We start from the raw sequence: 13144 nt of genomic DNA, 5'->3' as shown, positions 1-13144 counted from the left end.
CTGCAAAGAAAGACCTGCAAATTGAGCTACATGAAGTAGAAACATAAAATGGGACATCTATTCCCTTGGGAAGAGAAACTTCAATACACAAGAGCCGAACAATTAAATAGGCCAAGAACATATTTTTTAAGACCTCTTCAGACAGTTTTTTTTTTCTTTTTTAAATTATGGAGTCGATGTCTACTCCTCAAATATAGACCTAATGGATTCACTAAGCAAGATCTCCTCCATACAGTGGTTTTCCCCTGTGCTCCCTGGAGTTCCATGGGTTTACTTAGATTGAAGAGCCCACAAGAGGAATTCCGGGCATCCCGTGCCCCTCCTGCATGTTACACAACGGCAAGAGAAAAGGGTTCTGCTGATCTAAGAAAATGAAAGTAAACCAAAGCAAACAACAAAAACAAATGTCAACATCACAGTTTTGGACCCTTAACTAATACCTTTCTTGGTACTGCAAAAAAAACACACTTCCATTACCTCAAATATGTTCCCCCCGAATGACTTCACAGGGAAAGTGTCAGCCTCACACTTGAGATATACAGAAAAGAATCAGGACACATTCCTTCGGGTCCAAAGCTTTAACTCTTAGACTGCCTTAGTTTTACTTCTCCTTGCCTCAGAATCCCAACAATATCCAATAAAAACATTCACTCTATGATGACACACATGGGGCAAAGCCTTTGGGAGGGTTTTCACACAAGTCTGAGAGTTCATTTACACTCCCACTATCAAGAAGGGGAGCCTACGGCCCCTCCCCATGAACCTGGATGGGCCATTGTGACCATCTTGATCAACAAATGAAGCAAAAGGAACACCATTGACTTCCAAGGCTGGAACACAGAAGGCGACATGGCCTCCATTTGGCTCTCTCTGAGAAATCTCCCCTACAGCCCTGAGCCAGCATGTATGAGGCCCGGCTTCCCTGACTACATGCTGGTAGCCACAAAGAGCTAATGAGAGATGTCCCAGGGGCCCCAGTGCCCAGGTACCAGACGTAGGAGTGCGCTGATCCTCAGTCCAGCCACCTTCAGACACAAGAGACCCTCAGTGACAATGGCCTAGCTAAGCCCAGTCAACCTCTCGAACTGTGAGACAACAAAACTACTGGTGTTGTAAACCACTAAGTTTGGCAGTTAAGTTGTTTCACAGCAACAAATAACCAGAACACCTCGTAAGTCACTGCAATTGCTCACATTTGGTTTTCTTGTCTAGTCGACAATTACTGGATGGCTTACCACATGCCAAGCACTGGTATTAAGGACAGGCTGTTAAGGATACAAACGGGAAATAAAAAGTCCTGCCCTCATGGCACTTACTTTAGTGGGAAGTAGAGACAATAAATAAGTAAATATACATTGTCCCTGGGAAGACGTGCTGTGGTAAACAGTGAAACAGGAAAGGGGACCAGGAGTATAGGGTGGCATGTGCTAGCAGGCTTCCAGTTGTGTGTATTTCGTCAGGGAGGCCTCACAGAGAAAGAGTGAGGAAGCAAGCTGGATTCTGGGAACAGCATTCCTCAGAGTGGCAGGGGCAGGTGCAAAGACCCCAAGGTGCAGGTGTGGATGACACACGGGATCCATGAGCATAAGATGGTGGAGGCCCCATCATGCTGTTTCTCAGGGCTCAGGGTTGTGACTTAACTGGACTCTGGTTAATTCCCATGTTTTGTACACTAGCCTTCAGTGAAATAATAGCCTCAAAGGTATTCTTTACATCAAGGGCAATCACTCTACTTCCAAAGGGTTCCATGTTCATCCTTGCTGTGAGTGCAAAGTCCAACCGTGAGAGCCTATCCTAGAGCCCACAGTTTCTTGAAATACGTGTAAGTTTCTGCCATGTCCACATATTTTTCTGTAAAAGGGGCTTATTACTTCCCATTACATTCTCATACAGGTCTCTGATCTCCTAAAAGGCTAACTTAAAATTAGATCTAAGATGACCTAGGCCTGAGAGACTCAGGAAAAGCAGTGAAATTCTGAGAGGTGGTTCTAAGGTGCCTGGAGGGCCCGAAGCAACCTGTGAACCAGGGTCCCACAGCCTGTTAGCGGTCTCAGTCTCGACAAGACAGATGGCTATGCCAGAATCCTTCCGCTACAGCACTAAGCCATGGTCCAGTTAGTGAGAATGTGAATAAAGGAAGGAGCACGGTGACCTCCACTCTGGTGCAAGCTCCTCATCACATCATGAGCCCATTAATAGTCTAAAATCTGAGCATCCTAAAGAGAGAGTATTTTCATCACAGGAAATGCAAATACAGTCCAACCCAAAAGTGAAAAGTATTGTAAACATATTGCTTTCTAAAGACCCTATGCTCTCAAGAGATTATTTTTTATTCATTTATTTATTTTGAGATGAAGTCTCGCTCTGTGGCCCAGGCTAGAGTGCAATGGTGTGATGTCGGTTTATTGCAACTTCTGCCTCCTGGGTTCAAGTGAATCTCCTGTCTCAGCCTCCTGAGCAACTGGGATTACAGGCTCGCACCACCATATCCAGCAAATTTTTGTATTGTTAATAGAGACAGGGTTTCATCACGTTGGCCAGCCTGGTGTTAAATTCCTAACCTCAGGTGTCTTCCTGCCTTGGCCTCCCAAAGTGCTGGGATTACAGGCATGAACCACAGCTCCTGGCCTCTAGACATAATTTTTAAAGAACTGGAGTACTTAACAAAAAGTCTTATAACTCCACTGAGAAAAACCTGATTCAGAAATAGTTTCTATGTCATATTCACAGACCAACACCAACAACTAAGGAAAAGAATACCATACCTCAGAGTCCTCCTCATCTGAAAATAAGCCTTTTTGAGTCTTTGTTTCTGACGAGGACTTGAGATTTTTGCTGGAAGGTAAGGTAACCTTTGTTGGGGCAGGCGGGGACCGGGGGGAAGAAAACGAAAAATTAAGCATTAACAAATAAGATACCCAGAAAAGAGGGTTTACTCAATCAACCATTTAGAGAATGCAGGGAGTCTCTACTGTGATAGGCACCAAGCCGAGGGGTCTGTTAAGAGAACAGTAAGACAAACAGAGGACACATCTGGTGTATCGGGGGCAGGACACACTGCCTGGGTCATGGGTGCACGGATGGGACATATGCAATGAGAGACAGCACGGAAAGGCAGGCTGCCTGACGGGCCTGCCAGGTTCTGAATGCTGGGCCTTAGGTGGCGGGCAGGAGAAAGTCAGGGTTTCGCCAGGACATGACATGATGAGACTGTAGAAAGAGGAGGGATCAGCTGTGCGGGACAGCAGTGAAAGGTCAGTCAGAAGGGCTTAAAGACTGCTGGGGACACAAGCACTGGCCAAACTCAGGTCAATCTGAGCATCAAAAGAATGATGGTCCGGCCAACATGGTCAAACCCAGTCTCTACAAAAAATACAAAAATTAGCTGGGCATGGTGGTGCGTGCATGCAGTCCCAGCTACTTGGTAGGCTGAGGCTGGAGAGAATCACTTGAACCCAGGAGGCTGAGGTTGCAGTGAGCTGTGATTGCACTACTACACTCTAGCCTGGACAACAGAGCAAGATCCTGTCTCAAAAAAGAAAAAAAAAGGAAGAAGAAGAAGAATGAAAGAATGATAGTAATGGATTATCATTTACATTGAAGAATGAATCCATGATCCCAAAGAAATACTAAAAGTCAGGGAAGGAGAGGAAGAGGAAACTCTTTATTCAGAAGAATGTCAACACATAAGAAATATAGAATTAAAAAAGCGGTGGTTTATGCTCGCTAACAGGTTAACCGATTCAGGAAAAGACCATCAATGGATTTTTAAAACACTGAGTAAAAGGCTGGGAGACAACAGATATTCATACTGTGTTCAACTATCACTTTAGAGATCAACTTATCAATGACAAAAGAGAAGAGGATCCTTTCCAGTGAAGCAGTGTGGTGGGCACCCTAACAACCAAGTGACAAACGTGTCTGAATGAGGCAGACAGTGGACCTGATGTGTCTTGGGAGATGATCCAATGGGAAGTGCACAACCCTGTCTGCTTGTACTACTGCCAAAACTGCTCTGACTCTGAATCTACTCAGAGGAAAATAATCAAGCAAATTCATGAGACACATTCTACAAGACAAGTGGCTGGACATTAAAAAAAAAAAAGATGTGGGAGATGTTGCTCTACATTAAGGAGACCAAAGAGACAGGACAACCAAATGCAATGCAGACACACTGCCTGAATCCTGGGTTTCTTAAAAAAAAAATCAAAACACACAAAAAAACTATAAAGCAGGGGTCCCCAACCCTGGGCTGCAGACCAGTCCATGGCCTGTTAGGAGCCGGGCCACACAGCAGGAGGTGAGGTGAGCAGCAAGCATTACTGCCTGAGCTCCTCCTCCTGTCAGACCAGCGGCAGCATCAGATTCTCACAGGAGGGCAAACCCTATTGTGAACTGTGCCTGCGAGGGATCTAGGTTGCAAGTTGCACTCTCCTTACGTCCCTAATGCCAAAAAGGTTGGGGACCGCTGCTATAAATGGCATTTTGGGAACAAGAGAGGAAATTACAATATAAACTATAGGCGAGATCATTTTAAATCTGTATTCTATTTGTTGGGGTGATTTTACAAAGACATTTTGGGGCAAACTGGAGCAATTCTAATACAGACTAGATATTAGATTCTACTATAGAATTACTGTTAGTCTCACAGCTGTTGATCATGGCACTGTGGTTATATGGAAGTCTTTTCAAGAGAGGCTTAATGAAATATTTAGGGCTAGAATGTCACAATGACTACACACAAACAGTTCCATGCAGCAAACAGTTCAAACAACTCGCATGCAAATAGTTCAGGAAAAAAATCGATATGTAACAAGGTTTACATCCGTAAAATATTTGCCAAATCCCTAAGAACTGATCAGTTTGGGTGGTAGTTATTTGGGTGTTCACTGCAATATTGTTTCCACTTTCTGTTTGAAGTTCTTCAATATGAATGTGAAAGGGAACAATACTTCCCTTTGGGTTCCGGATGAATTATTAAAACGCCACAGATCAATGCTCCTGCGTTAACTCTTCCATCCTGCTCACCTTTTTTTCTGCTCTTGCTTTATTTTCATCTGTCCGACTCACAGTGGCTTCTGGCAATGCTTGGGCTTTTTCTTTGAACAGATCTCCTTCTTCGTCACCAAAGATATTGGCAGCGGATTGGACTTTGCCTTTAAAAATACCAAGGTGTAAAATTACAATAAGGCCAAAAATCCTACCACAAAAAATTCTACCATAAAATTCATAGATTAAAAAATTCTTCTCTCCTGAAGATTAACATAAAAGTTATGTTGTTTCTTGGTTACTTATAAAGAAATAGTAAGTGAAACTATACTCTTCCCTTGGAATTTTTCAAAGAGCATATTAGCAGCTCAGTTGAAAGACAGAACAGTTTAACCATGAGGCTGATATGCTTGTCCAAGCAGCAGTCTCCTGTGGTTAGAGAAGCTTGGACTAACTTAAAAGGTGAAGAGAAATCTAGAGGAAGAAAGAAACTTAAGAGGACCACCAAGTCAATCATCTAAGGAATCTGAGAAATGAAGGCTCAGCTCCTGCTTTAAAAAAAATCAAACTGGGCTGGGCACAGTGGCTCACGCCTGTAATCCCAGCACTTTGGGAGGCCGAGGCGGGCGGATCACCTGAGGTCAGGAGTTTGAGACTAGAATGACCAAGGTGGTGAAATCCCATCTCTACTAAAAATGCATAAGTTAGCTGGGCATGGTGGCGGACACCTGTAATCCCAGCTACTTGGGAGGCTGAGGTAGAAGAACTGGTTGAACCCAGTTGCAGTGAACCGAGATCTGCCACAGCACTCTACCCTGGGAGACAGAGCAAGACTCCATCTCAGGAAAAAAAAAAAAAAAAATCAAACTGTATAAAAGCAGATAAAAGCAAATCATGAAATCCCCTCATAATTACATCAGTCTATTCAAACAAGACGGACATTGGGAACAGTTCAGCACACATGCTTCCAATTCCCCCAAAGGATGTACTAATGAATTAATTTTAGTTATTTACAAATAAGACTATAAATAAGAAGATACTCTGAACAATGTGTCTTACCATTTGCGTTTTCCACTTAATGTACCTATAAAACCTTCCCAAGTCAAGAAGCGTAGACCCCATTCTTTTTAACAGTCACACAATATTCCACTGAATAGAAGGGCCACAGCTTACCCTACTGATGAATATCTTCACCACCATAAGCACTGCTGTACCGAATGGGGCATGTGTTGCTGAAATGAGGTCACTGACTCATGAATGTCCAAAGAGACTAGGAGTTGTCAAAGAAAGCAGCATCAATTTACTAGTGATTCTAAATCAGTTCTCAAAGATATCCACTAAGTGAGAGCCCTGGGGAGCTACAAAAAGCACTACTACCTTCACTCACTGTCAACTTCACTGAGACCTGGGTGCATTCTGCATCCGTTTGCACTCTTTCTAGATTAACTAGGCTATCGTTTTCCCTCACACTTCGGCTTCCATCCTTACTTTCTACATCTAACACTGGAAAAGATTGGTAAGTCCGGACAGCCTGCTTCTAAATGCATTCTGGTTCCATCTATTCCTATGCCATCCTTTTTTATTTTTTCAACTTGCTGAAATTCGTGTGCACCGCAGGGATCTACCTTTCTTTTCTGGAAAAGCAGTCAATAAATCTAAGTCTTTCTATTCCAAGTGTGATCTACAGAGCATGAAGCTTGCTGGAAATGTAAATTCTCAGACCCCACCTTGGACCTACTAAATAGGAATCTTCATTTTCACAAAAGCCTCTGGGAGATTCATCTGCACATTTAAAAACAAATAATTTACAGGAATGACTTCAGGAACACAGGACTTACATTTAAGAGGAAAAGAAAGGAGAACGCCAAAGTGGCCAAGGGAATGAAAACCCCATCATCTGAGGAAAGACCAAGGCCACCCGAGCGTTTTGGCAGAGAGAAGAGAAGCTGGGAACTAAATGGCCAGCACACAACACGCTGCTCATGTATTTGACTAAGGTCAGCTGGAAGAAAGTATGATTAAAACTTTATAATTCCCAAGGTCAGAACTAGAAATTAAGCAAAAATTATAGGGAAAAAGATTTCCACTCTCTATAAGGAAAATAATCATAGTAATCAGCTTACAGAGCAGAAAAGATTGGTTCACAAAAGAGACCTCCCAGGCATCACACCTGTGTAAGTACAGACACAACAGCTCAATGACAGGAATGCTGGAGAAGGGATTCTGGTACTATAAGAGATACAAAACTAGGGGAGCTTAAGTCCTTTTTAGGCAACATTCTCTTTCTGGCTGAAGTCCCAGAAACAGAGGCAGGAACAGGTACCTGTTTTGGAAGGTTTGCTGCGGGGTGCCGAGAAAAAGTCGTCATCATCATCATCATCATCATCATCAAAGAGGCCAGTGGGAGGGGGAACGTAGGGGCTTTTCCTTGGAGTGGGCTGTTCAGGCTTCTCGGGCTCCTTCAGTGATGGAATGGAGGCAGCACCAAACACATCCGTGTCTCCTGTGGGCGGAGGGACAAGACAGCCACAGCCGTGAGCCAGTGTGCGCCTGTTGGATTTACAGAAAATAATTATCACCCACCAAGAACTTTGCATTTCAGTTAATCCACAAAGTGCATTAACAGGGCCAGAGAGCCTCCATCCATTACTGCTACAGAACATCTCACCATGGAGAATCACCAGGTCATTCACACACAAAAAAGTCCAAGGCCACTGAGCTCTAGGAGAATAAGAGCTAACATCAGTAAATGAGCTCTTTCTATAAGCTGCTCAAAGCCCTTTGAAGCTCCCAGGTGCTTTCTCGTCCCCAGCCAGGCTTTAGAAGATAATTTTGAAAATGAAAAAACAGTATTTGTGTAGTTTTTAGAAAGCAAACCTTAAGTTCTGTTACCTAAAAATACAGAAACAGCTCCTGCTGGGATTTTCTTTCCAGGTTTGGATGAGGAAGACTCTAGAATGAGAAAGCAAGTGATAACCATTTCACAAGGGAAATAACTTTCCTTGCTATTTTCTTCCTGAAATGTGTGCAATGTAACACACAGCTACTACCAGACCTTTTTCCTGAACAAGCCATTTTAAAATTCTTTAGTATTTTCTTCTCTACCGATGTCAGGACATTTTTCTTGGGATTAACAAAATTTGAGCTGTGACTCCAAAGGAAGAGCATGCTGACTGTGATCAAGTCACAGCAGTGGGTCAGCTGGGGGACACCAAGGGAGGTGGTGAGCACAGCTTTCCTTAATATCTTCCTCCTCTTTCTCGGAGTCAGCAAAAAGGTCACAGCCATCATCATCCTCTTCCTCATCACTCATTTGTGTGGTGTGCTAAGAGTATAAAATACCAAATTAGAGCTACTAGTTATTAAGCTAAAGAAGAGATACTGTCACTTAGCCTTTAGGCTCCTCCTTCAAAAAGGTAACAGCTTTTAAAAATCATAATCATAATCATGATGCAGCAAGTTATGAAGCAAAAGATGTGCTGGAACAAATAATACACAAGATTTACTTCAAATCTAAATAAAAATGCATTCTTTCATAAGAATGTAACAAGAATATAAAAAGCAAAATATTAAGATATCAACATTGTCTGTTACTAGAGAAATGTTTTGATTTATTTATTTACTTTTTTATTTTTGAGCAGTTTCATTCTTGTTGCCCAGGCTGCAGCGCAATGGGGTGATCTCACCTCACGGTAACCTCCGCCTCCTGGATTCTAGCAATTCTCCTGCCTCAGCCTCCCGAGTAGCTGGGATTACAGGCACTCACCATCATGCCTGGCTAATTTTTGTATTTGGCAGAGATTGGATTTCACCATGCTGGCCAGGCTGGTCTCAAACTCTTTACCTCAGGTGATCAACCTGCCTTGGCTTCCCAAAGTGCTGGGATTACAGGCATAAGCCACTGTGCCCGGCCTATTACTAGAGAAATATAAACAACATCAGCATAGTCTTACCTTAGTAAGAATACTGAGTAATAGTTAAAAGGTAAAAGCTGTAACAATTAGACAGCCATCCAAGGTAGATCAAGCAAAAAAGTGCCAAATAACAAATCCAGCATGATACCGTGCCCCCTCTATATACAAGCATTTCTATGGAAACATATGTTTATAAAAGCAAAGAAAAAGACGTGGAAAGACATGCTCCCAGAGCATGATTCCAGTTACCTCTGAAGAGTATGCAGAGAAGGAAAGGACTGGAAGGCTCAAACTTAGCCATATCTGTTAAATTATAATTTTCCCAAAGGTACACAGTAGTATGTATAATTTAAAAAATTTGTTTTCAATGTTTGAATCAATGAACTGTGCCAGGCATGTTACTGAAAGCACTTTATTATCTGATTTAATCCTTACAACTTTGAGGTTAGCTGCAGCACACAAAACCAACCTGTTGCATACGCTAGTGCTTTTAATTACTGTACCGTACTGTTTTGAAAAACTGTTTGTGGCTGGGTGTTGTGGCTCACGCCTGTAATCGGAGAACTTTGGGAGGCTGAGGCAGGTGGATCACCTGAGGTCCGGAGTTTAAGACAAGCCTGGCCAGTATGGCAAAACCCCGTCTTCACTAAAGATACAAAAACTAGCTGGGCATGGTGGCACACGCCTGTAATCCTAGCTACTTGAGAGGCTGAGGCATGAGAATCACTTGAACCCAGGAGGTAGAGGTTGCAGCGAGCCAAGATCATGCTACTGCACTTCAGCCTGGGTGTCAGAGTGAGACCCTGTCTCTGAATAAATAAATAAATAGGCTACTCTATTCAGGAGAAGTTCAGATTTTGAAGTCACAATGTTTCAGTGATAAAGTCCAGGGTGTGGGACGTAGATTAAGGGTGTTAAGTACATGGCCACTGAAGTTGCCCATGATGGTGTTAGATGAAATGCAAGTTTGGTAATTGACTCGCCTCAACTTTACCAACCAAGTTCCAAGTTCTAAAGAGTGTGTGTGTGTGTGTGTGTGTGTGTGTGTGTGTGTGTGTGTATTTTAATGAATGTGAGGGAAGTGGAAGAGGTTGGTAGATGGTGACTTAAAAATGAAGTCCCCTAAAGACACTAAGACTTTTCTTGCAGATAGCAGTCTTACTCTTTGTCCAGGCTAGAGTGCGGTGGTGCAATCTCGGCTGACTGCAACCTTGGTCTCAGGGCTCAAGCAATCATTCCACCTCCGTCTCCTGAGTAGCTGGAACTACAGACCTATGCCACCACGTCCAGCTAATTTTTTTTTTTTTTTTTTCTGGAGAGGTGGGGTTTCACCATGTTTCCCAGGCTGGTGTCAAACCTGCCTTGGTCTCCCACAGTGCTGGGATTACAGGTGTGAGCCACCACACCAGCCCAGCCTTAGTGTTAACAGTTACATGTTACTGTAACATATTGGTTCACAGTGTGAGTTCTTGGGTCTGTCTCTTTCCTGGTTACTTAATCATGAGTAAGTTACTCCTTTCTGTACCTCAGTTTCTTCAACTATAATCTGGAAATAATATTCCCTCCCTCATAGTCATTGTGTGAATTAAATGAAAAATGTATAAAGTGGTGAATACTGAACACTTGATAAATGTTAGCTATTACTAAAGGAGAGACCAATATTTAAATGATTACAATACAATGTAATATCTTAGGATAAATACATCAAAAATGACTTTTTTTCCTTCATTATTTTACAGCTTTATTACTGATTTCCCTCTAAAAAGAGACCCAAATAAATGTGGAGTGACTCATTATCTATAGGGTAAGGAATTACAAAGTACCATAGTGACATAACAAAAGCAAAAAAAAAAAAAAAGATAAGCAACTGTTTTACCTTTCAACTGCTGACGTTATGTACGATTTATCACAAGAAGCATAGCTGTGCATTCATGAGCTGATTGTATTAACTTCTAGAATTTTAGAAACAAGCACATCTAAGCATATGGATAGTCTCTTACCTTACAAAGTAAAAGCAAGCATTTTCTATTTTAAAATTTTTATTTCTGTGTAAAACGAAGAATTCCTAGAGGTCAAATAAGAAAAATATACCAAACTCAAACCACTATTAAGTCATGAAACAAAGAATACTCTGAGGTAGAAGTCAAGCAATATGATCCACAATTTCAGGTATTCCCAGCATCCATCACATCTCGCAAGTAAGATCTATTTTTTTTTTAAGTCTCAAATTCCAAAAAACCAATAATCCATTCTGTAAAATCACATGGAAAACTGTGACCGACAGAAGACACCCAAACTTTTGTCATAGTAACAGAGTAAATGCTTTTACTAAAAGCTGCCAACATTTCTATCAGTAGCAACTGTAAGGAGGCCACTGGTTGTAACCATGATGCCCATATTAGTGGGGATAGTAAGGTTCTTGACTGTGTTGCGGGTAATTGTTATGCCAGAATTGTCCTCACTGCTGCTTGGATCGATTGTCACTTTGCCACTCTCATCTACCGTCCCTGCCTCTGAACTGTTATCTTGCAACCGATTTCCTGTTTATTTGGTTCCCACCAGCTCTGCTATTCCATTACTCAACAATTGGAGGGGACACAGGAGGGTGTTTCAGGTATTCCTGATATTCCTTGTCATCTTCTGTGAATCCACTAGCAAACATCTCTTCAAAATTTGGAACAGCTTCAGCAGTGTCAGTCATTCTGAAATTCCCAAAGATTTGAGGCAGCTGTATTGTCTAATGTTTAGGTTGTTTAAATCGGTCAAGGGCTGTGTCTATCTAGCTTGGGCCGAACGCCGCCAGCAAGACACTGAGAGGCCGCAGGAGAGGTGGCCTCTTGCCCACCACACCGTGGAACTCCAGACCATTCCAGCTCTCCAATGTAGCGAAGTCCCTTCCGCTAGCCATCGAAAATAACGTAAGTCACTTAAGCTGCACTTGGGATAATCAGGTTGTTATTTAATGAGGTGATAACTGAGGTGACTACAAAAGAAAAGTCGGGGATTGGGTGTGAGCAAGCTGCATGGGGGCAGTAGCATGTTCTAGGTTGAAGGCTCACCCTAGGCCAAGCACCGTGGCAGCTGTTTTACAATATTATCACTTTAATATCACATCCTTGCAAGATATGTAGCTTCGTTTTACTGAGGAAAGCTCAGAAAAGTTAAATAACTCGCCCTTGGGCACACATGACTGGAAAGAAAGTGGGATTTTTATTTCAATAAGTAAGTTTGTCTGGCACAAGGGCGACTCAGCAGAGGGAACTTCAAGGAAGTGTGAGACAGAACAGCTGGAGCCCTGAGCTGGGAGAGTGGAGGACGAATTATAAAGAGCTTTATGCTTGTCATAATGAAAAGCTTGTCCTTGAACTTGAGGGCAAGGCTGAGAGGGCAAAGCAGGCCCTACACAGTAGCAGCCAAGCAGGTCATAAAGAGCAAGATGATGCCCAGGCAGATGAGGATTCTCTATCTACAGAGCGCCCGCCTGCCAGCTCCTTCACAGCAGCGGATTTTGCGGCAAGAGAAGAGGCAGCAGGCCAGGCCTCTTCCTTCGCCCACAGCGCCGACGTCGAAGGCTCCCAGACTGGTTTGCTCCACTGGCTGCTTGAGGTTCCCTCTGTCCAGACCCGTCGGACTGGCGGCCCGTTCTGTGGCCGATCCCGCGCCGCTGCCTCGGGCCTTAGGCCGCAGCGCCATCCGGCCAACCCTCCTCTGCAGCTTTCCCTGGCGTCTTCCCCTCTCCTCCAGCTTCCTCCGCCCCAACCTAGCGTAGAACCCCAAACTCCAGTCCCAGTCCACTTCCGCAGCTTCATCTCCTCAGCAGCGCAGGTCGGATCACGTGCGGGCTCTGTCACGTGATATCAGGTCACGTGAGGCCGGTCGCGCCCTGGGCAGCTTGGCTGGGGCTGGGTTTCCGGGGCTCTGCGGTCCTCTGCGCGTGCGGGTGGCCTAGGAGCCCACCGAGCCGGGCGGCTGGGATGGTGAGGGCTGCGGGCCGGGCTGCGGCGGGGCAGGAGAGGGGCCGGCCTGGGCTGGGGTCGCCGTCCCTGCTGCCCTCAGGCTTAGCCTGTCTTCTCGTTTTTTTCGCTGCAGATGAACCGGACGACCCCAGACCAGGAGCAGGCGCCGGCGTCGGAGCCCGTGTGGGAGCGGCCGTGGTCGGTGGAGGAGATCCGTAGGAGCAGCCAGAGCTGGTCGCTGGCCGCCGACGCGGGCGTGAGAGGCGGGCCCCGGGGACGCGAGGG

General features: G+C 44.1%; 3 protein-coding genes and 1 pseudogene across 4 annotated transcripts in view; 2 read left to right on the top strand and 2 right to left on the bottom strand.

The window, feature by feature from the left end:
* LOC105517729 (WASH complex subunit FAM21B-like) overlaps positions 1 to 8295 on the bottom strand; it is a 39105-nt gene extending 30810 nt beyond the window's left edge. The window contains exons 1-4 of the mRNA XM_011950390.1: positions 8040 to 8295; positions 7882 to 7941; positions 7313 to 7492; positions 5029 to 5156 (exon numbers count right to left, since the gene is read on the bottom strand). Coding sequence (XP_011805780.1) covers positions 5029 to 5156; positions 7313 to 7492; positions 7882 to 7941; positions 8040 to 8295 — 624 coding nt within the window. The remainder of the gene's footprint in view (positions 1 to 5028; positions 5157 to 7312; positions 7493 to 7881; positions 7942 to 8039) is intronic.
* The window catches only part of LOC105517731, a 731019-nt pseudogene that overhangs the window by 130401 nt on the left and 587474 nt on the right, over positions 1 to 13144 (top strand). The window lies entirely within an intron of this gene.
* On the bottom strand, positions 11254 to 11800 carry FAM103A1 (family with sequence similarity 103, member A1). The gene is given in 1 exon segment (XM_011950389.1): positions 11254 to 11800. A coding segment is annotated over 1 exon segment (351 nt). The 5' UTR covers positions 11605 to 11800.
* The window catches only part of LOC105517689 (WASH complex subunit FAM21A), a gene marked incomplete at its 3' end in the record, with an annotated part of 29639 nt that continues 29192 nt past the window's right edge, over positions 12698 to 13144 (top strand). Inside the window, exons 1-2 of the mRNA XM_011950303.1 lie at positions 12698 to 12880; positions 12993 to 13115. Of these exons, the coding sequence (XP_011805693.1) occupies positions 12878 to 12880; positions 12993 to 13115 (126 nt within the window). The remainder of the gene's footprint in view (positions 12881 to 12992; positions 13116 to 13144) is intronic.

The sequence above is a fragment of the Colobus angolensis genome, unplaced genomic scaffold, assembly GCF_000951035.1.
Source record: "Colobus angolensis palliatus isolate OR3802 unplaced genomic scaffold, Cang.pa_1.0 Scaffold306, whole genome shotgun sequence".
Taxonomy (NCBI): domain Eukaryota; kingdom Metazoa; phylum Chordata; class Mammalia; order Primates; family Cercopithecidae; genus Colobus; species Colobus angolensis.
This window is presented reverse-complemented; position numbering and strand designations above follow the sequence as displayed.